The 24742-nt window shown below is 34.5% G+C and overlaps 2 protein-coding genes across 17 annotated transcripts in view; both read right to left on the reverse strand.

Annotated features, from left to right (window-relative positions):
- Window positions 1–2772, reverse strand: part of mRpL47 (mitochondrial ribosomal protein L47) — a 116035-nt gene extending 113263 nt beyond the window's left edge. Inside the window, exon 1 of the mRNA XM_069839207.1 lies at window positions 2551–2772. The gene's annotated coding sequence lies outside the window, so the exon portion shown is untranslated. The remainder of the gene's footprint in view (window positions 1–2550) is intronic.
- Window positions 2773–7981: 5209 nt separating this feature from the next.
- The window catches only part of LOC138708889 (ensconsin-like), a 674766-nt gene continuing 658005 nt past the window's right edge, over window positions 7982–24742 (reverse strand). For all 16 annotated transcript variants that reach the window (XM_069839179.1, XM_069839170.1, XM_069839172.1 and 13 more), the window contains 2 exons: window positions 14009–14274; window positions 7982–9987 (listed from right to left, as the gene is read on the reverse strand). In XM_069839179.1, the coding sequence (XP_069695280.1) occupies window positions 9974–9987; window positions 14009–14274 (280 nt within the window). In that variant the 3' untranslated portion in view covers window positions 7982–9973. The remainder of the gene's footprint in view (window positions 9988–14008; window positions 14275–24742) is intronic.

Genomic DNA, 24742 nt, shown 5'->3' on the forward strand with positions numbered 1-24742 from the left:
ATTACATGTGTACGTCCGCTGCTGATTTAATGTCTTTACTTATATCGAAGTGATGGCTGTAAACAGAGGGTGGGGATATGATGTCATGGTTATGCTTTAGTGGAGACAAGGGCATGTGTCACGACACAGCTTTTGGCGATCACTGGTCTAAGACATTGTTGTCGACCTGGTTGGCGAGTTGGTATAGCGCTGGCCTTCTATGCCCAAGGTTGCGGGTTCGATCCCAGGCCACGTCGATGGCATTTAAATGTGCTTAAATGCGACAGGCTCATGTCAGTAGATTTACCGGCATGTAAAAGAACTCCTGTGGGACAAAATTCCGGCACATCCAGCGATGCAGATATAACCTCTACAGTTGCGAGCATCATTAAATAAAACATAACATTTAACATTTAAGACATTGTTTAAAATTATGCTCTCATGGTTCCACTAACTTCTCTGGCACTTATGCAAGAATCCTACCATCAGCTTTGCGAAGTAATGATTTTCTGACTCATAATGGTTTCCCAAGTCAATAGTACATAGTTTCATCGAATGTGATGGATATATAATTTTATAAATGACCTTAATCCACAGCTGTGGAGTAACGGTTAGCCATCTTAGCCATGAAACAGGCAGGCCCAAATTCAAATTCTGGTTGGTCTTTTTTCTAAGATTTTTCCTCAACCACTCGAAGCAAAATTGCTGGGTAACTTTCGGCATTGGACCTCAGAGACTCATTTCACCTTCATTAGTATCATTTCATTAATTATCTTAATAGCCTAGTTTGCAGGTCGATCAGAAGGACATGGTGGATGTGATTCCGGGTGGCATCTGTCTGTGGGAGCTGCACATATCCAGCGAAGCCGCAGGGGTTTTTTAAGTGGACTGTGAACACCCGGGGTAGTATAGCTCCCTTGGATAGATGGCGCCTTGGAATTGACTACGACATGTTCTTTTGGTTAAGGATGCAGCAGATTCAGGCATATGAATTGCGAACAGATGCCATCAATCTGAGGAGACCGCAAAACAACATCACAGGAAGGTGGAGGATCAGGTCTTCAGTCAGGACTGGATGCTGTGGCTGAATCGATACGATGACACCATGCAGTGAAACATGCACTTGAAGAGCAATCCTAAATGGACTTCAACAATCATTCCAACGTAAGAAGGTTGCATAATAAGCCTAAAGCTGTGGTGCTTGCCAGCGGGCCCTCCTTTGAGAAAAAAAAAGTGCAGTGAAAAATTAATAGAAATAGAACAGAAAAGATTAGTCGTTCAGCAAAACTTCGCTAATAATTCATTAACAGAATTTATCTTATCCTTTAATTCAAGTATGAATCCTCAGTTTCCTCTAGTATCTTACACTGTGTTCACTACCGAAGAACGAGCATTTTATCTTCAAGGACATAACAGCAATTCAAAAGTAACAAGTCAGAAGTCGTTAAGGTAATGTTGATACACCTAAGTTGCACCAGCGTGAAGTAAGGGTAACTAAGCAGAACTCCTGCTCTAAAGCTGCGTTTGGGCTTGGTTTCGAATCCCACTTTGGCTGATTAGACTTTCCCACACCCCAACTAACCGAATATTTCGCCAACTGAAAGGAGAGTGTGAGGCAAATAAATGGCGAATCTTCAGACACAGCTCGACAAAATACCATCTCATTACCACCATTTCCATCGAAGCTATATATAATCACGCAATTGAAACAACGTTAAATGACCGAGTAAAAAGTAGCTCACTGTACTAACAACCAACATGTAGATCTACCTGTACTAAAAAATTCTGTTGCACCAGTACTCTTCAGATTACCACGCTAATAGTATTACATTACCGTACATTTGATTATAGGCCTATAGGTAATTATTTACTTTATCCATACCATAGTTGTTCATCTACAAGTGTTGCATCATTTACATAGTGCATTATGTTTGTGACATGACGTTGTTTAACAAAGCCTACAAGCTAACATAACATGGCCGCTTCTAAGCTAATCTGACCTAATCTAACTAAGAAGGAAAGTGAGCTATGAGGAGAGGTGAGATAACAAAGCGGGAAAGAGTACAGGCACAGTCTACGGTACAGGTAACATAAAAAACTAACACAGACAGTCCAATATGGTGACGCTGAAGGCCAAGGATGTACAAAACACTTCGCGAACGAAAATAATGAATCTTAAGAGACTAATATTTCCAGAGAGTGAGAAGTACTTAAGCATAGCTGGATGGAAGTCACACAGGAAGACGTGAAGAAATAGTGGATTGGAACGGCATCGATGAAACAAATTAATATGGGCCTATGTATACTAACAACAAATGGGTGGAATGCACCCAAGAATCATTCCGACCCTCTAAGCATCTATTCTGTCAATTTAATTCTATATTTGTAATTTACTACATTAGCACACGTGACTCTTGGAAACATGCAATATGCCATGGACGTTCTGATGCTATTCTTCTTTTCCATAAGTGCGTTTTAAAATTTGGGGCCAAAATTTGAATACGTGTTGACTTGCAGTTCACAACAAACCGAAAGCACATAAAGTCTATTACCATGACAAAGTTACCTTACCTTCACTTTTTGTTCACCCCAAAAATGTTGAGCCTCTCGAAATTGTTATATTCATCACCAGTAATACAAAACGCCCAACTGACACCTCTTCCGAATACAAAATACGTGAGTTCTTCCTACATACTGCCACTACATTTCTTAAAAATTACATAAATAGCTTTTTACACAAAACAATATTGAAGTTATCCCGCTACCATTCAAAAACGTCACTTCACTTCCTTCGACCTCCACGTCATGTTTAACGACACTGCTGCCAACATACCTGTTGACGACACTACTGCCAACCGACCTGAGCTAAAGTTACTTCTGTCATTTGTAAAACGGCGCGCGGTGTCGTTGTTCTCAAAGCATCAATAACACGCAGCATTCATAAAAACAGTCTGTGATATATTTGTATGAAATTATGAAGGAAAAAAAAATTTAGCGACAGACAAAAATGGTATCGGTATATAATATTCTAAGAAAGTAATGGAAGGAAATTCACAGACCAACAGTTACTGGCCATGCACGCAAGGTTTAATTTAGCTAACACCACGAAACAATTGTGAAACAAAAGCAACTCTGAGTGGAGGCGGGAGATTCTAAAGTGAAATTGATGTAATTGTGCTTGCTCATTGCTTTCGTTGTATGTAACGCGTGTTTTTTCAATATTACTTTATGTACAAAGGTAAGGTCAATGAATTATTATGGATTCGAAAATAATGTTTTATTGCATATTCGAAAATAATGTTTTATTGCAATCAATTAGCTATACAGCGTAAGTAGTATACTTACATACAAAGACTGCCACTTAAAATAATTACAAAAAACATGTTTTTTATTGATAGTACAAAGGAAAATAAATAAGATATTCCTTGCACCGAAAATAATAAAATCAATAATGCAATAAAGACGTACCGGTAAGTTTCTATGCAGTATTCATAAGTTCTATTCAATTAACAAATTTGTGGCTAGCAAATTGACAATGTTTTGCGACTTTATGGTGTTTCACCTGTAACGTGAAAGGTCTAGGATACATTTTAATATTATCTTATGCGATTATCTATCGTTCTTTTCTATAAATACCGTATTTCAGATGCCCAGGAAGCCAGTTTTAGTTTGAACCTGGCCAGTCACTATAACAATAGTGTTATCCTAAATTATTTGTTATAAACTTTTTAAGATATAATTTTAAATAAACATAACTAAAGAAAACAAGCTAAGAATGTAAATTATGCAAATAAAATAAAAATTTTAATAGAGGAAACTACTGACATGTTATAATAAAATATGAGGATGTAAATACAGTTAGCCCAAATATAAAGATCTATGAAAAAATGAAGAAACATACCTTCAACATAATATGTACCGGTAACAAAACACATCATTATCTATTAAGTATGTGCCAATTAGCGTAAAGGAAGCCACCTGGGTATCAAATGAGTGAGTGAACTATATAAAAGTGACTTGATGTCGGTCGAGACCGCCAGAATCACAATAATGAATGTCGTAACAATGATGGAAAGCAGAAAATACAGAAACTGAAAGAGCAAAGAGGCTGCATGGTATGCTGAGGCTAGAATGAGTATAGCAAATATATATCACTCTCGGTACCAATGGAGGATGTAGGAAGTGATCACGGAGACAGTGAAGTTTTGATGGCCATGCCTACTGTAGACAGGGCAAGATAGAACCACAGTCTACTATATACAGTCACGAATCTCAATATGTAATAAAAATGCAAATATGGGTAGTTGCCCACCGCTAGGATCGCTACTATCGCCTCATCATCGCAGATCTCTCTCCTAGTAGACGACAAAATATGTTACACTTTCGTTGTGTTCTTTTGGAAAAATTAACACCTTCCTTCCATTATTGAAATATTAAATGCATAAAGTTAATTTATTATTTTAATGAAGTATATTAAATTCCATCATAAACTCGAAGATACCTGCAAGAAATAGGTTAATATTATTTTTGTTTGTGCAAAGCGAACTGAAATTTATTATAATCGCTTCACTCATTCAAGATTTTAGCGATAATTAACTATGAAATTTTCATTTCCCTTTACAACAATAATAATGGAAATATGAATTAATGGAGTAACTTACGTGTACCGGTACTTGTAGTGTAGGCTTACGTAGTTAACAAAGTGGGATGAGGTTAAGCAATAATAATCACACCAGAATTGGAAGTAAAACGTGATCAATAAATTTTATTGTAACAGACTTTTTCTACGTCTCTAGTAAAGTAACAAATAAAAATAACAACAACATTAACAGCTATAATTAAAAACATATCCTTTGAAAAAAAAAAAGTAGGCCTAAGCAATAATAATCCCACCAGAATTGAAAATAAAACGTGATCAATAAATTTCATTAACACAAACTTAATTTTTCTACGTCTTTAGTAAAATATTATTATTCCAATTATTGTATTTTAGCCATTAACATTTTCATTACAACCAATAACGAACATTTCACAAGCATCAATGTGAAATACGCAACGAGCTAGCACTCGATGGAAATACGACACAGTCCAAAGTCGACCGTGTACAGTCTATTGTTTCTAGTTGCTAACCGCTTGGAGCGCTTTACCACGAGATTTGCAAAAAATCACCTCAAGCTTCGCGACTGTATATAGTAGACTGTGATAGAACGTCACTGAACTAATATGGCTGTGTTACTGTCATCAATGGACATGCAGCTGGGCACAGACGTTTTGATCATCATCACTCGCAACTTCAATATACTATTATATGCTATAATTGAACATGTAGCATGAAATCAAGCCACCAGCGTGATTCAGTCGGTTAAGATGCTTGCCTGCCGGTCTGAAGTTGTGATTGGGCGCTGGTTCGATCCCCGCCTGGGCTGATTACCTGGTTGGGTTTTTTCCGAGGTTTTTGCCAACCGTAAAGTGAATGCCAGGTAATCTATGGCAAATCCTCGGCCTCATCTCGCTATCACCAATCCCATCGACGCTAAATAACCTCGTAGTTGATACAGCGTCGTTAAATAACCAACTAAAAAAAGAAGCATGAATTCAATCTCATTCTGACATCACCTACCACAGTGGACAAAACACCATGGAGCTTATATTTGTAAGACACTTATGAGAAAAGTAAGCATCTTGCCCTATGTTTTCATTTATGTTCTTTATTACTATGTCAGACCTATTGGATGACTGCTGTACTTTTAAATTAATTATTATTGAGAGGTTTAAAATGACTATTGCCTGTCAATTGTCACTTGTTGAAACTGGAATTGGAGTATGTTTACTCCATTTATCTGTATCCATGTTTATTTCAGTAGAATTACAGATATATTACTGGTTATATTACATTAGCCTATATCATATTATATTCATTGGCGAAGCTAAGGTATACTAAATATCGTACTGGGTAGACTGAAAAAAAAATTTCCTTACCTTATATTTTTATACAGCAGGTCCAGGCGTCGATTCTTCTTGGTTGCAAAAGTATCAATTACTTGTTCCTTGAAACACTGATCAATTGCAAGTTGTTTAACCAGTTTCTTTTCAATGCCGTTTGTACTGAGAGAATTTAATTTTTCATTCTTCATTGAATTACGAAGATAATTTTTTAACCCTTTTCAATGTGCTCATATGTCTTTCAGAGGAAGCTGTAGTAACGACGAATGCCAAGACCAATTAGATAGGTCGTATTATCTCTTTTTTTTTTTAAGTTTATTTATATACATTTTAATATCTGTTGTCATATTGCGTGTTTGTTAGGATCTGTGGGTATACCAGTAGGCTGTTGTTACAGTTCCTGTTTCTGTTGTAGATGGCTTGTGTGCTTATGTTCATGTAACTGATTTCAGATTTTGATTTAATGTTTATGATACTGGTGATTGAGGCGGTGATGAATTATGGTATGTAAATTTCCAATCTGGCATTTGCCTTTGTGACTGAGGGAAACCATGAAAACCCCCAATCAGATTGACCAGTCATGGGGTTTGAACCTGGGACCTCCCGAATATGAGTCACAAATGCTACCATCTGCGCCAATTCGCTCGGAGTTACCATCTTTATAGATGGCTTGAAGACCATTATTTTTTTTATCTTAATTGTTACCTTCAATATTAAATTTTCTAAAATTTTTTATTAAGAAAAAAATATTTCCTGAAAGATTAGATAAAAGATCCTAGACTATGTTGTTGATGTAGGTCTTTAGAATATTTATATAAAGGAATCATGCAAATTAATTGTAGATTTTATTATGTAAATGCTTTATGGTTGTAAAAAAAATATATGCAAATTTGATATTATTTTTACAGGTAATTATTAGCTATTTTTAATATTCTGAATAGTGTTTTATGAAGTGTAATGTATGTATATTAAGCATGAAAAGTTTTGTTCATTTAGCTTTTATAGTAGCTGAGATATATAAAAAAAAAAAATAATTTCACTAATACATCTTGATTCCTGATTTGTGTTTAGTTTCTGGCTTCTGGCCAAAAAGTCAGAAACTAAAGACACTAGAACAATACTAAATATACAGACACACAAAAACACATCCAAATGAAATTCTCAACACACAACTCAATTTCAGAACACATACACACTCTTTGACTCCACATTACACTAAAAAAGGAAAAACAAACAAAAGGCGCCAAGACCAACAACAACCAGTTCTGAAGATGGCCAATACCAGGCTGAAACATGTTAATGGGGTAATGTAACATTTAACACAAGAAAATAATACGTTTTCCGTAATTTCACTACATTTTTGCAGGCCAATGGTGTTCCTCCTGTTGAAGATTTGGAAGTGTCTTAAGTCTGTGTTTCAGAAGCCATTTTCATAGCTATGTTGTTACTGATATCTATTATTATTATTATTATTATTATTATTATTATTATTATTATTGTGTCATTATCACATACCACCACCACCACCACCATCATCATCATATCATCAAGCTTTTATAAGTTAACGAGAGTTTTGGTGCTGAATATGGTTAGCCTACATTCTTTTCAAATGCTTAACATTCATATGCAATGGATCATCGCTTAAGATAACATGATATATAGAGGACAAAGAATACACAGCCAGTTCTCTAAGAAACAAGATAAATTTATACTTCCTTATCTAGAAACTGCCACTAGATTTTATCTAAAAATATGACCTACTCCATCCGTGGATTCTGTAGAGTAAACTTGCGCATGATGTCACTTGGGAGAGGGCGGAGCTTGCTCCCTTCCCTTCCCAAAGCTAGCTAGCGAGCGGACGAGAGTTCACATAGCTTTCCTCTTCCACGTCATTCCTTTCGCACCCTGACTACTCATTGGACCAGTCAGCTATGACACCAGTTGCGCAGAAGTCTGTTTTGTGACTAGCACTCTAGAGATTCCACAGATGCTGTATACATGTAAGGATTATTTGGATTTGGAATTTGTTTACTGGATAATTGATAATGAAACAACACGCTAATATTGAAGCATTTTAATACAAGCATTTACAGTAAAAGAGAGTACAATATGTTTGAATTGCATTCCTTCCCTTTTCAACTGTTTAGATGATAGATGAAGAGACCATACTTTTTTTTTTTATATTTCAGTGTTTAACTAAAGTACTGCTACTTGTACCCTAATTATAATATATATTCAAAATAATGCAACCAACGATTGTTTCAGTGGCATTCCTCTGCCATCAAATTTACTTTAAACAAGATATATGCTTGTTGTCAAGCATGTTCAAAAGTCTGTTGTCAGACGTAAATAAAATGCCACATCGAGTGATAGTCTATAATTTTGGGCTGCAGAATAAACGAGGGAATATCTCACTATTTTTCATATTACACATTTTATTTCGTGAGGATACATTTGAATTAAAAATCAATTCTAATTTATAATTATTATTGTTTTAGTGATTTTTAACAAAGATTACCATATAGTTAAAACCCAGGTAACACATAACTCTGTACTATAGGCAGACTTATATTAGTGAAATATATGTATCACAAATACATTATAATTCATGAATTAAAACCTGTATGGAAATGGATTTAGAACTTCTAAAACTCTGTTATGTTTTACTGTAACAGTGACAGATTCCCTGCAACTGCCAGCCATTAATGTCATTTTATTTCAATAAATATATATATATTTTTATTTTTGCAAATTCATCGTGTATAACTTGTGATAGAACTTTGCATATAGGCTCAAACTGTAACAGCACTTTTAGATTATTGATTAAATCTTCATAAAATAGGCCTTACGCAATGTTATAATCACATTGTCTAACGTGACATATAACATCTATTTTTTTTTAAATGAATATAGGCCAATGGAAAAAAGAGATAGGAAAGTGGGAATCCTTATAAGTGTTCCATGTGTGATATGGGATGGTTAAAATTATAGTATAATTAATTATTAAATGTAGCATTATAGTTAAATCAATATTAAGACAAGGAAACCAGTTCCTCACATCACAGCATGTATATATATGCGTATATACATATGGAAATGTGAGAGACCTCTATTGGTTCTACTTGAGCACTTCTCGGGGTGAATCAGTCACTCAGTAAAGCGGTTTTAATAAATTAAAAAGTTTTATCCTTATACTTTCAATCATTGCAAGCAGAATATAATCCTGACCACGTCCATCTATCAATGACCATCTGCATCTTTTGGGTAAACATGCACACTCGACGTACCGGCCTCCGTAAACACACTGATCATTATCATACACTTCGAAAACCTCTTCGTGAAGCGTTCTGCCAACTGACTAGGGATCAAGCTCACATTTTGGAAGATATTTTTCTTAGTTATTTAATGTCTGAAAGATGCACAGTTTCATGCTAGTAACATATAATGGAGCTTCAATCAATCATATTAACCAACTTGAATTTACAGTTACAAGAACTACAAATGTACATGATTTTTACTGTTCATGTGTCATTGCAAGTTGATGACGAGCATAACCTGAACACACGGGAGAGACTATATAGCAAAGAGGTCTTGTACATTTAGCTGACATTCAGTAATGTTTACAGCTACAGCAAAGGCTTTCCACCTGATTCTATTCATAGTATGAAGAAAACCAATCTGTCTAACTAGAAAGAATTATTATTATTATTTTTTTAATTTTGTGCACATCTACAATCACAAATGCAATATCTGGAGAAAACTGTAGGGTTGTAGATGTAAGTCACACTGTGATTTCAAATCATTATGAGACAAAAAATATACTTTGAAGCAGTAGAATCTAGTATAGAAACATAACAGGCATTCCATCACACTGTAGTTATTACTGCTCATGACATAAATGATGAGTGATCTAAATAAATGTAAATATTTCATTACCCTCTTTTCACTTCAGTCTTCCCATCCAGCAAAATGTGGCATGTTATATACAGTGTATGTGCCCTTGCTGCTACCATCGTTTACAATCTTCTTTATATACCGGCACAAGAGCATGTTATGACAGTAGATCTGAAAGAGAGAACACTTAATTTAGTATGACGGTTAGGACGTGGGTAAGAAAGGGCATATACAGGGTGATTCACGAGGATTTACCGTCCTTTACGGAGATTATTTCCGAAGACATTCTGTGCAAAAAATGTCATATAAACATGGGTCCTATTCTCAATATTTACAGAGTTACGTTTCGTTATTGGAACGCATTGCTGTGAACGCATGATCATGGTCAGCGTGCAGTCAGCAGCCAGCGTGAGCGCTACGGAAATCAAAGATAGCCGTATGCAGTTACGTAGAGCGACGAGTGCCGTTCACAAGCGTGCGGCCAAGTGTACTCAAGCGGACAGCGACATTTTTTAAAATGCATTGTAAACTCTCCAAGACTGTAAATTAGGATGCAAAATTGAACTGAAAATAATTAAGTCGGTGGAAGTGGTGTGATTTGTAATAATTGTTGTGATAAGTGCGTAAGAATAATGTAATTTTCTAGTTAAAAATAGAGAAATGTCTGTACGAAGCAACTAGGTGGCCGGGTAGCTCAGTTGGTATGGCTACGGACTGGAAGGTCCGGGGTTCGATCCCAGGTGGTGACAGTATTTTTTCTCGTTGCCAAACTTTCAGAACGGCCCCGAGGTTCACTCAGCCTCCTATAAAATTGAGTACTGGGTCTTTCCCGGGGGTAAAAGGCGGTCAGAGCATGGTGCCGACCACACCACCTCATTCTAGTGCCGAGGTCATAGAAAGCATGGGGCTCTACCTCCATGCCCCCCAAGTGCCTTCATGGCATGTTACGGGGATACCTTTACCTTTTTTACGAAGCAACTAAGAAGTTCACAGCACATTTTTAGCTTCATAATACTTGCCAATTAAAGAAATACTTCTGAATAGTTCATTCTCTATTTGTATTAAGATTCTTTTACCTTCAAACTAAAGAAAAAACGTATTATATAAACAACTTTAAATTAGTGTAACTCTGAAAATATTGAGAATAGGAACTATGTTTATATGACTTTTTTTGCTCTGTAAAGGACGGTAAATCCTCATGAATCACCCTGTATACAGGGTGAAAGTGAAATAATCCTGCAGATTTGCAGAGCGAATTGGTTATGTTGAGCATAACAAAAAAGTCTAATAGCATATCAGTGGGAAGTTTGTAGTTTCCGAAAAAAAAAAAAAAAAAAAAAAACAATGTCTTTATGAAAAGTTTAATGTCATTGTTGTGGATAATGACTATGCATAGATAGGATCTTGAATTCTGTCAATACTAATAGAGGATGTAATAAAGAATATTTTTTTTCCTTTGTCGTATTTCGGTAGAATGGACGATTTTCATATAAATTAAATAAAAAGTATTGCAAATCTGTTGCCTGACTAACAAGACTAGATTCAGCTGTTCTCAACTTTCTTTCGATCGGGTTAGGGGATAATTGGTAGTCAGATAATCTTGTCCCAGTACTATGTGAATAATCAGTGGATTTGCACAAATGAATATCTAAAATTTGAAATTTTAGTAATTAACGTTGTCTTCTTGATACTACCCTTGATCATTTTATGTTCCAAGTAACCCTGAGTTTTAGTCAAGACCGGGAAAATGAAACAGAAAGACTGAATGGAACATGTCACACACCTCTGGAGACTGGAAGATCGAGCTTATAATTAAGAATGTTTTTTTTTTCCATGTCATTTAGTATCAAGTTGTATTGTAATATACCAGGGCATTCGATAAGTAATGGCAACAATGCTGTAAATTAGTGCTCCTAGCGGTGACCATTGGAATCTTGTAATACATAACAAAACAGCGATTCTTTCATAAACCTACAATATTGCAAGCCTCGAAGTAACCATATTTTGTAAATACTGTCAGTATTTCTGATTTATAGGAAGTAATACAGCCCTAAAAATGTTCAGTAGGTACAAACAAAAGTGTTTCATAAATTCCAAGTTGCAAGAGGAAAAAGTGCAACCCAATGCTTTAGGGCATTACAAGAAGCCTGTGGGAGAGAAGTCCTAGCATACCGAACCACTGCAAGATGAGTGGAAGCAAGGCATTCGCTTTCAATCAAGAGTTGACATCCAAAGAGCATTAGTTCGATCAGTGACAGAGATATCCAGAAATGATGCTGCAGATGGAGTCTGCCATCTTCCAAGGATTTGGCACTGTATTGTTGACATGGCAGGGGACTATATTTGAATTATATAATGTCAAAAGTAACCTAAATAAATTTAGTGTGAAACAGTAACTATGTTGTCATTACTTTTCGAATGCTCTAGTACAGGTATGCTCAAAATTGTAAAAGCACCGATTACACGGATGATGCTGCACTGCATAACACACACAGTGTACGGACTGGGCTCCGCAACTACATTGCAGTACCACCTGTGGCATCGCTCTCATACTCTTACAAATAGGGATAATAAACTGAATTTGAAAAAGGAAAGAATATACACTGTAATATTCAGTTATTACATTGTGTATTATATTTAATATAGTTATGATATTATTATTATTATTATTATTATTATTATTATTATTATTATTATTATTATTATATCATAGATAATGTTATTTTCATATTCCACCATACATTGCGGCCTGTTCAACATGTGCATTGCTTTCTGCAAATAATCGGAAATCTATTTCCAACGAATTTACTCAATGCGCAGCTGGTTCAAAAAAATGCTCATCTGTTAATCAGGATCTATGTTTGGATTTAGAAACTTTCATTCTCTAAAATAATTCTTCGCACACATAAGTCGAGGCAAAGGTAGCTAACATAGTGGCAGCGAATAAGCTCATATTGGGATATTTCGTCAGGCACCATACATCTCTTTACAAGTTCACCATCTGTGAAGGGTTTTAGTGCCTTAGCTAATTCCCAACACACTACATAACTTGCTCCTAAACATAGACTCTGAATTCTTCGACTCTCTTCAATGTTTGGCCTTTCATTAAGTGCTTTCAATTCTTGAAACTGTAGTGCCTCTAAAAAATTATTTTATCATAACATGTATTTCTGTTGAAATAAAATCACCACAATAATAATAATATTATTAATAATTGTAATTTACCTAACAATAGTAATAACAATACTACTACTACTACTACTACTACTACTACTACTACTACTACTACTACTACTACTAATAATAATAATAATAACAACGTTGGTATATGAATACATATTACAGAAAACAGCTTCCCTGTCACTTCGGCATGTTCTGGATGGCAGAGCGTATAATGTCATTTTATGGTGCTCAGTAGTATTCCTGACAGTACCTTACAACATAGTAAACACTTTACCGAACTCAAAACAATATGGTATATGTCGTTTGCTTACAGAAGGTTTTGACTCTGTCATAGTCCCGCACTGTTCATACGTTACTAAGTACTTGAGCTGCCTTCCGCAGTCATCCGTTGAGCTTCGAACGAGGAACAGCACGCTCTACATTCGAAGGTTGTGATTACAGAACATAATCGCGAGTCAGAGAATGAGCATACCTGCTCTAGTACATTAACTTGTATAATCCCTACTGTTTTTTACTTTCGATGTATAATTAAAGAAATTGTAGTTTTGCATGCATAGTTTGTCTTCCATACCTCAATGAAAAATATGCATTTCGCTTTACAACTGGGATGTTACAGGCTTATTATTTGGAGCGAGGGGTTGTTTACCAAAATTTACATGTAATATCCTTAAATCCTTTAAAATTCCCTTTTATGAGGTTCAGAAGATTGTTATGGAAATTCTGAAGGCCTCTCTTCAAATTCTACACTATCTTCTATATGTTAACACGTAAATTTTTGTTTTGATGTACAAATCGAATCATTATTTTGCTCGTTTCATTTCCCTTTATCTTTTATGTTTGTTAATTCCGGATCCCAGTGGTCAACCTCACTTCAGGACGGATGATTTAAAATAAATCTTAGTAGAATTAAGTTTATTTGTATTATATTGTATGTTACGTCATTTTTCTTGTGTACTGACGATGCCATGAATGTTTGTAATTCTTTTGGTTAATAAAGATCTAATCTTACCAGTAACTGAATTGGTATCTGTCTTCTTAGCCAAGTTGTCTTGAAATGCAATAAATGGTGGAGCAGGTCCGTTGTTCATTACATTTGAGTTGACATTATCCTCGTTTGAAAGCTTTCCTGTGGTCGGGACTGAACTTAGGTCCAAAATTTGCTCAAATTCCGTAGCTGCTGTCGGTTGTTGGGTTGCATTCAGCATTACATTGTTTGTGCTGAACGTGTCGAATTCTGAGAAGTCTAGTAAGTTGTTGGTTGCATTATTTTGCTTCCTGAAATGAAGAGAAAGATTCCGATAAGTTAATATGAAAATTCTCCCAACTCAAAAAGTATAATAGAATATTATTACTCAGGCTCTCTACGAATTTTATTGATACAGTTTTTCGCAAGTTTAACCTCCAAGTTAATACAAAATGAAGCATGAAGGTTATCCAACACTGTTGTCATGCTTACTTATCTTGAACTTGAATGTGATATTGAATTGGTGTTGGCAATATAGTGGTTACTATACTCATAATTTGACTTTTAAGTTCGTTGATTTAAACACGGTCAAGTTTTCCAAGAAGCAACAGAAATTCTAAGCAGAGTTACCTCTGTGTAAGGAAGTAAAAACCGAGAGTCCAAGACTTTTTTACTCATTTACTTAAAGATGCTGTATCGACTACTAGGTTATTTAACACTGATGGAATTGGTGATAACAAGAAGGTTTTTGGCAAGATGAGGCGAGGATTCGCCATGTCATTACCTGACATTTGCCTTACAGTTGGGGCAAATCTCGGAGAAAAAAAAAATAAAAAGAAAACCAACCAGATAATTAGCTCAAGTGGAAATCGAACCAAACTCGATTACAACTCCGGACCAGCAGGCAATGCTACTGCATGAGCTATGCTGGTGGCCTATAACAGATTTATGTAAAACAACTTCGTCAGTAATCAAAAGATCTTCAGACAAAATGTACCAACAGCTGTCCTTTGATTTGCAGACAGATGTCTCTGCAGGCCAATATTCTACAGAGCATCTTGTGAGACCACAGAGATTTTTGAGAGATAAAACAGGAAAAAAAGTAGGAAATCTGAGGACAGCAGAATATGGAACTTTTAATTACCGATATTATTTTAAGTTAACATTTATTAGAGAGGTGCTGCAATTTTATGTACTACCGATATTTTAGATTTATGATTTGCAGACTATGCATTAAATATAACATAGATTATAAAAAGGCGTTTGACAAATGAAACAGAGAAAAACTATTAATTATATTAAAAGAAAACGAGATCCCAAATCAAATATTAGTCTATTTATAATATGTACAAGAACACAAAAAATGTCATTACAGTAAATAATCAACTAACAGATTTTAAAACTATTAACACAGGTGTATAACAGGGATGTCCCCTCTCGCCTCTACTTTTTATAATCTACATGAACTCTATGATATGTAAATGGCGTTTCCAAAACCCAAACAGAGGCTATGTTCCCATAAACAGACGGACCAAAATACATAGATACAATCCTCTTCGCAGATGACCAGGTTCTATTGGCCACTTCAGAAGATGATCTCCAAAAATCAATATACTCGTTAAACACAGTTGCAAAAGACTATAATATGACCATAACTGTAGAAAAGTCAAAAGTTATGGCTTTTAAAGCTAAGTATCCAATAGGAAGTAAAATTTGTACCTATTGAAAACAGAATTCTAGAACAAGAGAACACATATTTTAAATATTTAGGGTACCATCTTTTGTATAAAAAAGAAAAGGATATTGTTACTAAAATAACTAATTTTGTGAAAGTTATCGGCATTATCAATTCAATTTTCAAACCTAATTTAGTACAAAAAACATACAAGATTAAAGATGTACAACATTTTAGCACGATCTATTTTAATCTATGGATCAAAAGCCTGGACCCTGGCAAAAAAAAAAATGATGTTCAACGTATAACTACCAACGAAATGAGATTCATGATAAAAACGACGTGATAAACACTTTGGGATAGAACACGAATTACAGAAATTTTGGAAGAATTGAACATCCAACCTATATTAAATTTTTTCAAAACTACAGAACTAACTGGAAACAGCATGTCAAGAGATGCCAACAGAAAGATGCTAAAGGCAGTGGTACATTACCACCCTTCTGGACAATGATTTGTTGGATGACTATTAAAAAGATGGCATCAGACCATTGAGACCACAACAGACCACTAGGTCTAGTACTTGAATTGGATGATGATGATGACGCAATGATTATCATATAACGGCAATGTTAAAATTCCAGTAATAATTATAAATGCATGAACGTGAAAAGAAAGACGATGTTTCCAGTGATTTATTTTTAGTCAAACAGTACTAGTGAACATATTAAACTGAACTTTTATTGTGAACTAGCCTATAATCGGTTTTGTAGTATATTTATTGAATCATTCCTTGAATTGTGACACGGCACATTAGATTAGACTATATTTGGAAGAATAATAAAAAAAAAATAAATGTGTTTGTACTACGCTATGTACAACACTATAATGTTTCATTAGATTAACTGAAGGTTAAATTGATAAAGAATTTATCTGCTCGTAAATATTGATCTAAGTTGTTACGATTCTGCCTATATTTCTCACACTAACAGGCACTGACTTGTAACATTTTTTTATACAATACATTTTTCTGTAACGTATGTGAATGCAGGAAATCACTGATCATAATGTGCATGTGTCTTGTGCTATGTAATGTATAAAAACTTTACGAACATGCACTGATGTATCACATCTCCATATGTAATACCGGTAGTTTATAACATGTCATGCCATCCATACAGGATAGGAAAAACAATAAGATGGCTCTGGGGAATAAAACACAAACAGTTACTGTAATGACTAACACTTTTTGAAATCGAATTTTGGATGGCGATGGATTTGAAAAGCATTAGAAACTTGACACATGCAACATGAATCTTTAAATTCAACTGTTAACTTAATGACATATAAGAAGAAATGCAAAATAGGTATCAATAATATTGAAAACAAGAACAGAAGAATGTTTCACTCCTATACATGCATGGATTCTAAAATTCTTCAAATCTTTGCTTATTTAATTGTGAACTTACTTGGTAGGTTAATGCTCAATAATGAAAAGTGAAAGAGCTTGTAACATTATAAAACTTCAAATATAGGTTACTAATTGTAATGAAGGTAATAGTATTAAGAATGTAGGATATATTTCATTTTCTCTTTATTTTTTTCCCCTTGACTTTCTTATTTTATTTATCACTTTTGTATTTAAAATACCGGTAATATAATTATTTTTCTAGTGAGCCTTCAATGAAAATACTATTCTCCGTGGCAAATATCCTGCATATGAGAACCAATCGGAGGTCACTGGGGCATTGTAATATATTTATAAATGGCTTGTACGAAAGAGTGACGTCTCGTGTGTGAGAGACAATGATACTGGACCCAGAGGGAGGAGAAATCAGTTTTCTGCTGCGTTAAATATTTATCATGTTGTAGCTCCTAAGACAGTCAATCAATCGCACTGTAATTTTTATGATTGATAGGTGAATGTCTGAGGAATGCATAGAAAAAAATTCAAAATCAAAATCTTTTTTGAAAACAGAGAGAAAAAATAGTACGGTAACTTCGAAATGATCTGTTCAAAATAGTCATTTACACCTTCAAAAGTTGGTAAGCAGCAAACTTTTTTGTTTTTTTTTTTTTGTTTTTTTTTGTTTTTTTTTTTTTTTTTTTGCGTTAGATGGGGGGGTCAATGAGAGAAATGTTGAAAAAGAATAGAAATAACATTTAAAAGTTATTGCTATGCAAAATCTTTATTGGTTTCCAAGTTATGGCGAGTTAAACGACCATTTTATCTTTGTCGAAGGACTCAAGACTCAGACTTTTGTCTGTTAAAAGAGGAAGAACACTGGAATATTAAAAAAAAAAAAAAAATCCGTAAACTATAAATATCAGTAATTGATTAACTAGCGGACTTACTCATGTTAATTATGTAAGTCTGTGCGGCTTACAGCTGTTTTGGTGCATCATCACACCATCTTCAGATGACGCCGAGACCTAGTTGGCTCTGAAGATGGTGTGATGATGCACCGAAACACCTGTAAGCCGCACAGACTTACATAATTAACACGAGTAAGTCCGCTAGTTAATCAATTAGTTATATTCAAGTGTTAAAAGTAGTGTACGCAAGATTCAAAATGGATTATAAATATCAATTTTGCATTGTCTGCGTAAAACACAACCTTTTGTCTCTCTTTTATCACTACCATTTGCTTTACTGAACGACAAGATGTAACAGAAATATTCTTTCACATTAACGAGAAATGACCAGCTTTTGTGCAAATATAAAAACAGAAGAAGAATGATAAGTGTATGTCAGCATGACCGTATGTGTTTGTTTTCTGTTTTCTTGTATCTACGTGTCTTGAGTGATGCAGGCGTTCTAAACAATACCGCTATTCTTCCGTAATGCGTTAAGATTGAACACTGCGCTATAACCCAATCCTTGTAATAATTGTACAGAGGGAAAGGTTTAACTTAAAATTACGTTTTTTCGGATGTACTTATAAATGCATTCTCTTTATATGTGGCAAGCTACTGAATTTCAGAATTAAATAAATACCCAACTGCCAACATCACCTTTGATAGTGATATTCCTTTATTAGGCAATGCTGCACTCCTATGATTCATGGAAGCTGTTGAAGGTCATATGCAGAAGGCCTTGTAGGAATGAAGAAAATTAAAAAACCTGACTACTAACAGCTTATATTGCAACAAACAAGCTGAATACTTTCCAAATATGTCCGTTATGAACCTGAGAATGTCCTTTCCTCATCTGTTTATGTGTGTGTTGTAAATATTAAGATATATTCCAGATTGCAATCTTGATTACACCAGCTAAAATTAATTTATATTCTGTACTGTCTTCAATTTAAACATTGTAACATACTATAAGATTTCAGTATATGTCAGTCATATAAGCTTCTTTATTACTCTTAACTTTACATAAGCAAAAAATTTCGAGTCATTGTTAATTTTATTCTAGAATGTCTATTTATGACCATGGATGCCATCTGTGCAGAATACTGGGAGATGAGAAGGGGGCAGTGCTAGAGTTTTCAGACCCAATAATTGCAGAAATGTCAATGTTTTCCTTCTTAGAACTAATCCTGTAATAGAACATAGGGGCAACAAACGCAGTAATGTTTCTCAAAATATTTGGGTGTGAGATGGTCTAAATACCTCTTTGTTTTATAAAGACATAATGCGGGTCCATATATGTTAACAGCGACAGTAGGTACCGATTATACAGTCATGCCATCATTTCAGCGAACATGCCCATTCCAATCATAACATCCACAAATGGTGTGACATGGTAATATTGGTATCACTGGTGATAGCATTCAGAATGTTTTACTAGGGGTTATAGTGGGAATAATGACTCTATCTCATTTGAAAAAGAAGTTAATATTCTTATATGTGTAAATTAATATTTAAAAACTGTAATTATTAAATTTAATCAATACCAGTTTAGGTTATTGAGAATAATCGTTTTTCCAATGCCAAATGAAAATCAAAGTGCATGCTTCAACCATTCCCTTGTGATAGTGCACACACTCTCATATCCAACTATGAAAGGATGATGGAACACTGCTTCCTCCATATAAACACAAAACTAAAAGATATGGGCAATAAACTTACATTTTTGTGCTAAAGGTATTCATAAATACACTGATATAATGTGAATGGCCTAAACATAACATAGAATTCAATTCTACAAGATAAAATTAAATAAAGACAGAGAAAAGTGTCCAAGCACTCACCAAAAATGTTGATGATGTGGAATTCATTGTGGCTGAATGTTTCCACTTCTATCTTGAAATACCTTTAACATTAGTGTCACTATTCCCACGTGACATGATTAATAATTTCTCTATATACATATCACATATCGCATATTTTCAGATGTTTATTTACATATTTTTTTACCTTACAACTTACATCCAAATTAAGAGCCTGAGAGATTGTATACCAATAATGTCACCAGCATTTGTGAAGTAAAATTGCAAGACTATAGGCATGTTGACTAGTTTCAAAGCCTTCTTCTTCATTTTCTAAAACCTAGTGGAGATCGCACTATCTTCTGGTTTCCTGTTGTGGTAAAGTGTGTTCATGATTGTGTCGAATGTTTTGAAATTGAGTTGAGTGTTCAGAATGTGATGTGGGTGTGTTTTTGTACTTTCGACTACTGAATGGATATCTAGCCTGAAAATGACAGCAAATTTAGCATCTGTTCGTTCCGTTCCCGGCAGATCTCTCGACGGTACCCAGTGCAGACATGGCTGCCCGGAGATTGAAACTTTAGCACACGTCTTGGGATTCTGTGAACAGGGATTGCTCTTGAGGAACTCTAGGTATCATCTTGTAAGATCCAAAATTGCTGCCGCATTAAGAAATAAGGGCTGGATAGTAGAAGAAATCTCCTGTCTTGCTGAAAATGGGTCAACGAGACGAGTAGATATTTTAGCGTACAATGCTAACACTAAACAGGGCATCATTGTGGACCCCACGATACGTTTTGAAGTAGAATGTCATCAGTCAGCTGAGGTCCACCTTGAGAAGGAGTCGATCTATGAGCCTACACTCAACTATTTCAAGCTGAAATATGCTTTAATTCATGTTGAGGTATTCGGCTTGCTCATAGGTGCTCGAGGGACTATACCAGCTTTTTTCGAAGAATTTTGACGGCAGTTTGCTCTGCCAACATCTCTGAGGGATGACATCGTGATAATTGTGTTAAAAAAATCCTGCCAAATCCTAATTAATCACATGGTGCCACATTAATAGCAATTGTAATTTTTCATGCCTTTTCTTTGTTCCCTTTTTTTAAATTTAATATCTATGTTTACATATGTATAATAATTTTTTTTTGAGGATATATTGAGTCCGTAAGGGCTACACTCAATGGGGGGGCAGTTTAATATTATTATTATATAAATTTCATATTGTTGTAGAGTGTCAAGTTTCTGGTTTTTTGGCGAGATGTGTAGTATTTCCATGTCAGTGTCTATTTTGCTGTAGTTGTGATTAGAGTTTACGATGTGTTCTGAGTGGATTGAATTATTGTGTAATTTGGTTATGGCTGTGATATGTTTTTTGTAAGGTGTTTGAAATATTTTACAAGATAAGAACATATCACAGCCATAACCAAACTACACAACAATTCAACCTATGCAGAACACACCACAAACTCGAATCACAGCTACAGCAACATAGACAACGACATGAAAATACTACACATCCAGCCAAAAAACCAGAAAATTGACATCCTAGAACAATATGAAATTTATAAACATACAAAAACACACCCACATCACATCCTGAACACTCAACTCAATTTCAAAACACACACCCTTTTCGACACAATCATGAATACACACAGGAAACCGGAAGATAGAGCAGAACTTCCACTAGGCTTTGGACAATGAAGAACAAGACTTCGAAACTAGTCAGCTAAGGTAAATCCTAAATATTAACACAGGAAAGAAGTTGGAAATTTAATCAGTGATACATAAGTGTTAAAAGTGTATATAGAAAATAAATTTAAATGTCGATCTAAACTGAAGTATAACTTTCGAGGGGAATGTAAGCAGGATGCAACTTCAAAGGAAATCAGGTATTATTTATAAGACCATACATCTAATGTAATTTTTCGTGCAGTATAATCCATTTACAGTTACTGTGTGTAGCAATGGATGATGATGTTGAAAATCATTGTGAAATAATTCATTATATTGAATGGGACAATGTTGAACAAAATATGTTTACTGAAGATATAAAATGGTTATTTATTCACTCATTTAACCCATAGTTCCGGAGTATGAACATAGGTATCCCCTAGTGGAAGTTTAATTACCTACAAGGAATTTTGTTACACTTATTGTAAACAGGGGGCAGAGGGACAAGTGGTATGCTCTTCACCTCAAATGCCACCTACTATGCAACTGGGATGTGAGAGTGGAGAAATTTAGTTCAGAGGCTCTAATTTAGAGTTGGGGGTTTTAAACATGCCGGAAAATTCCGACACAGGACGGCTTGAAGTCCCTCCCAGAGAACTTGTGCTCCGAATTTTTGCGTCCTGAAAAATCCATCGACCCCAGCCGGGTTTAAACCTACAACCGTTGGGTCTAAAGGAGAGCACTAAAATGGATATTAAACTAGATATTCAAAAGGAGCCATCTGGATTAAAGTTTCAAAAAACGATAACAAAAAGCAATAGATTGTTAAACTGATTTTGTATTTAAACAGCTATTTTCATTGCACCTATAAATTTTCTTGTTAAAAAAAAACACAATTTTAAACTATAAAACATTTGAACCTTTTTCGTCATTACTTCCTCTTTTTGTGTGAAAGTTCTATCTGTTTTTCAAAGCCGAAATAGTTATTTACGATACAATTGTTAAAAATGACATTTTATTTCGTTATTAGGAATGTTCGCGAAACAAGACTGCAGTCCAAGTGGAGCAAACCCTACGAGCAAAATAAAATTATTTTTATCATATGCCTTGTACACAATTTTTTTAGACAGCCATTCTTCACTGGTAGAGAGGGAATTTCCTTGACTTCTCTGCTCATGTATATTCCTCATTCTAATAGTAAAACTTTATTACATTAACAGCAGACCATGGAATAACTCAGTGGTAGAGCATTGGACTGCAGACAGAGGTCTCCAATTCAAACCTGGGTTCCCCCTAATTTTTATAGTAATTATAAATTTAATTGTCACATTTAATTCTTAATTGATTCATACATTTATCAGTAAATTAATTCCTGAAGCATTTATTTACTTTATATGCAATTTTTAGTAAAAAAACGGTGATTTTTTAAAAGTAAGCCTGGCATTGTTTCAAACATTCTATTGACCGATTATACCATGTGACTTCTGGTGGGAAACAATTGACAATTGGTGCAAACAATTGAAAGCTACCATATAGATAACTGTCTAAAAATCTATTTATGCAAGTCTGCTATTGACATCTCTGTCTTCTTATGTTTTCCGATTGTCCTAATCACAAAATAAAATGTCATTTTTAACACTTGTGTCATAAATGCCGGTTAACTATTTCGGCTTTTACAAAACTGAAAAACAGATAGAACTTTCACACAAAAAGAGGAAGTAATGACGAAAAAGTTCAAATGTTTTATAGTTTAAAATTGTGTTAATTTTTTTAAACAAAATGATTGTCATTTCCAATTGCATGTTAACACATAATTTTGAATTAAAAATGAAATATGGATAAAAATAACTCAATTTCATGTTCCCTTACACTGTGATTATAAAAGAAGACTAGATATTGGTCTGGACTCTATCCTATAGAGATTATTTTATATAACAAGTGAGTAAAAAGTATGAAACACTGCTTGTGTTTTCCAATTTTTAATCTTATGAAGAAATTGTATGTACAACTTTTTCATATTATGAATATAAAATGAAAATTTCTCTTGAGTTCCCAGTTACATAAAAATCCATTCTTTTGTGAAATAAAGTATGAAACATTTAAAAATATTTTTGTCAAACTATGACTAGTCACATCTATGGAAATAATATTTTATTATAAAATCAAAATTTATAGGCAAGGGAAGATTTTATTTAGCATCTGAATGAGATGAATATATATATATATATATATATATATATATATATATATATATATCCATGGTGATGTGGAGAATAAGGAATTAAGCTAAGCCTTTTTTTTTTCCTTTCTTGTATGGAGGAGGAATTCCAAGGCTTACACTGCAACCTGAGGCTTATTGTGCTTACCGCTCCTATTCTTGTAAACGATTGGGTAGCTGAATGCCAGTGCTCTTGCACAAGTACAGCATGTCGCACCGTGAGCTTAATCTGAGATATTGTATGGATGACATTGATATGTGAATTAATGATGGCGAAATGAGTCAGAGGTTCAATGCCGAAAATTACTCAGCAATTCTGCTTCAATTGGTTGAGGGAAAACCCCGGAAAAACCCTAATCAGATAATTTGTCCCAACCAGGATTTGAACTCGGGCCCACTCATTCAATGGTCAAGACGTGCTGACCATTACTCCATAGCGGTGGATTAATTAAGCCTTTGTCTATGATTATTTAATATTCATGGCCCCTTATTCTCATAGTGATACACTGATACGGCCAATGAAGCATTTCTCTTTGCTATGTACACAACATTGAGATAATAAATTTGAGGAAATATTTTTTATAAAGTAAAACTTTATAACTAGTATATTTTATACGTTATGGCTTTTAAAGATAAATATCCAATAAAAAGTAAAACCTGTATTGAAAACAGAATTCTAGAACAAGTGCACACATTTAACTATTTAGGGTACCGTCTTTCATATGAAAAAGAAGAGGATATTGATATTAAAATCACTAATTTTGTAAAAGTTATCGGCATTATCAATTCAGTTTTCAGACCTAATTTAGTACAGATATATACAAGACTAAAGATGTACAACAGTTTAGCACGACCTACTTTATTTAGTCTATGGATCAGAAGCCTGGACTTTGACCAGAAAAAAAAAAGAAAAAAGATGTCCAATGTATAACTACCAACGAAAACCGGCGCGATACACACTTTGGGATAGAATACGAAATACAGAAATTTTGGAAGAATTGAATGTCCAACCTATAGTATATTAAATCTATAGAGTTAATTGGAAACAGCAT

Source organism: Periplaneta americana, chromosome 11, assembly GCF_040183065.1.
Source record: "Periplaneta americana isolate PAMFEO1 chromosome 11, P.americana_PAMFEO1_priV1, whole genome shotgun sequence".
NCBI classification, from domain to species: Eukaryota; Metazoa; Arthropoda; class Insecta; order Blattodea; family Blattidae; genus Periplaneta; species Periplaneta americana.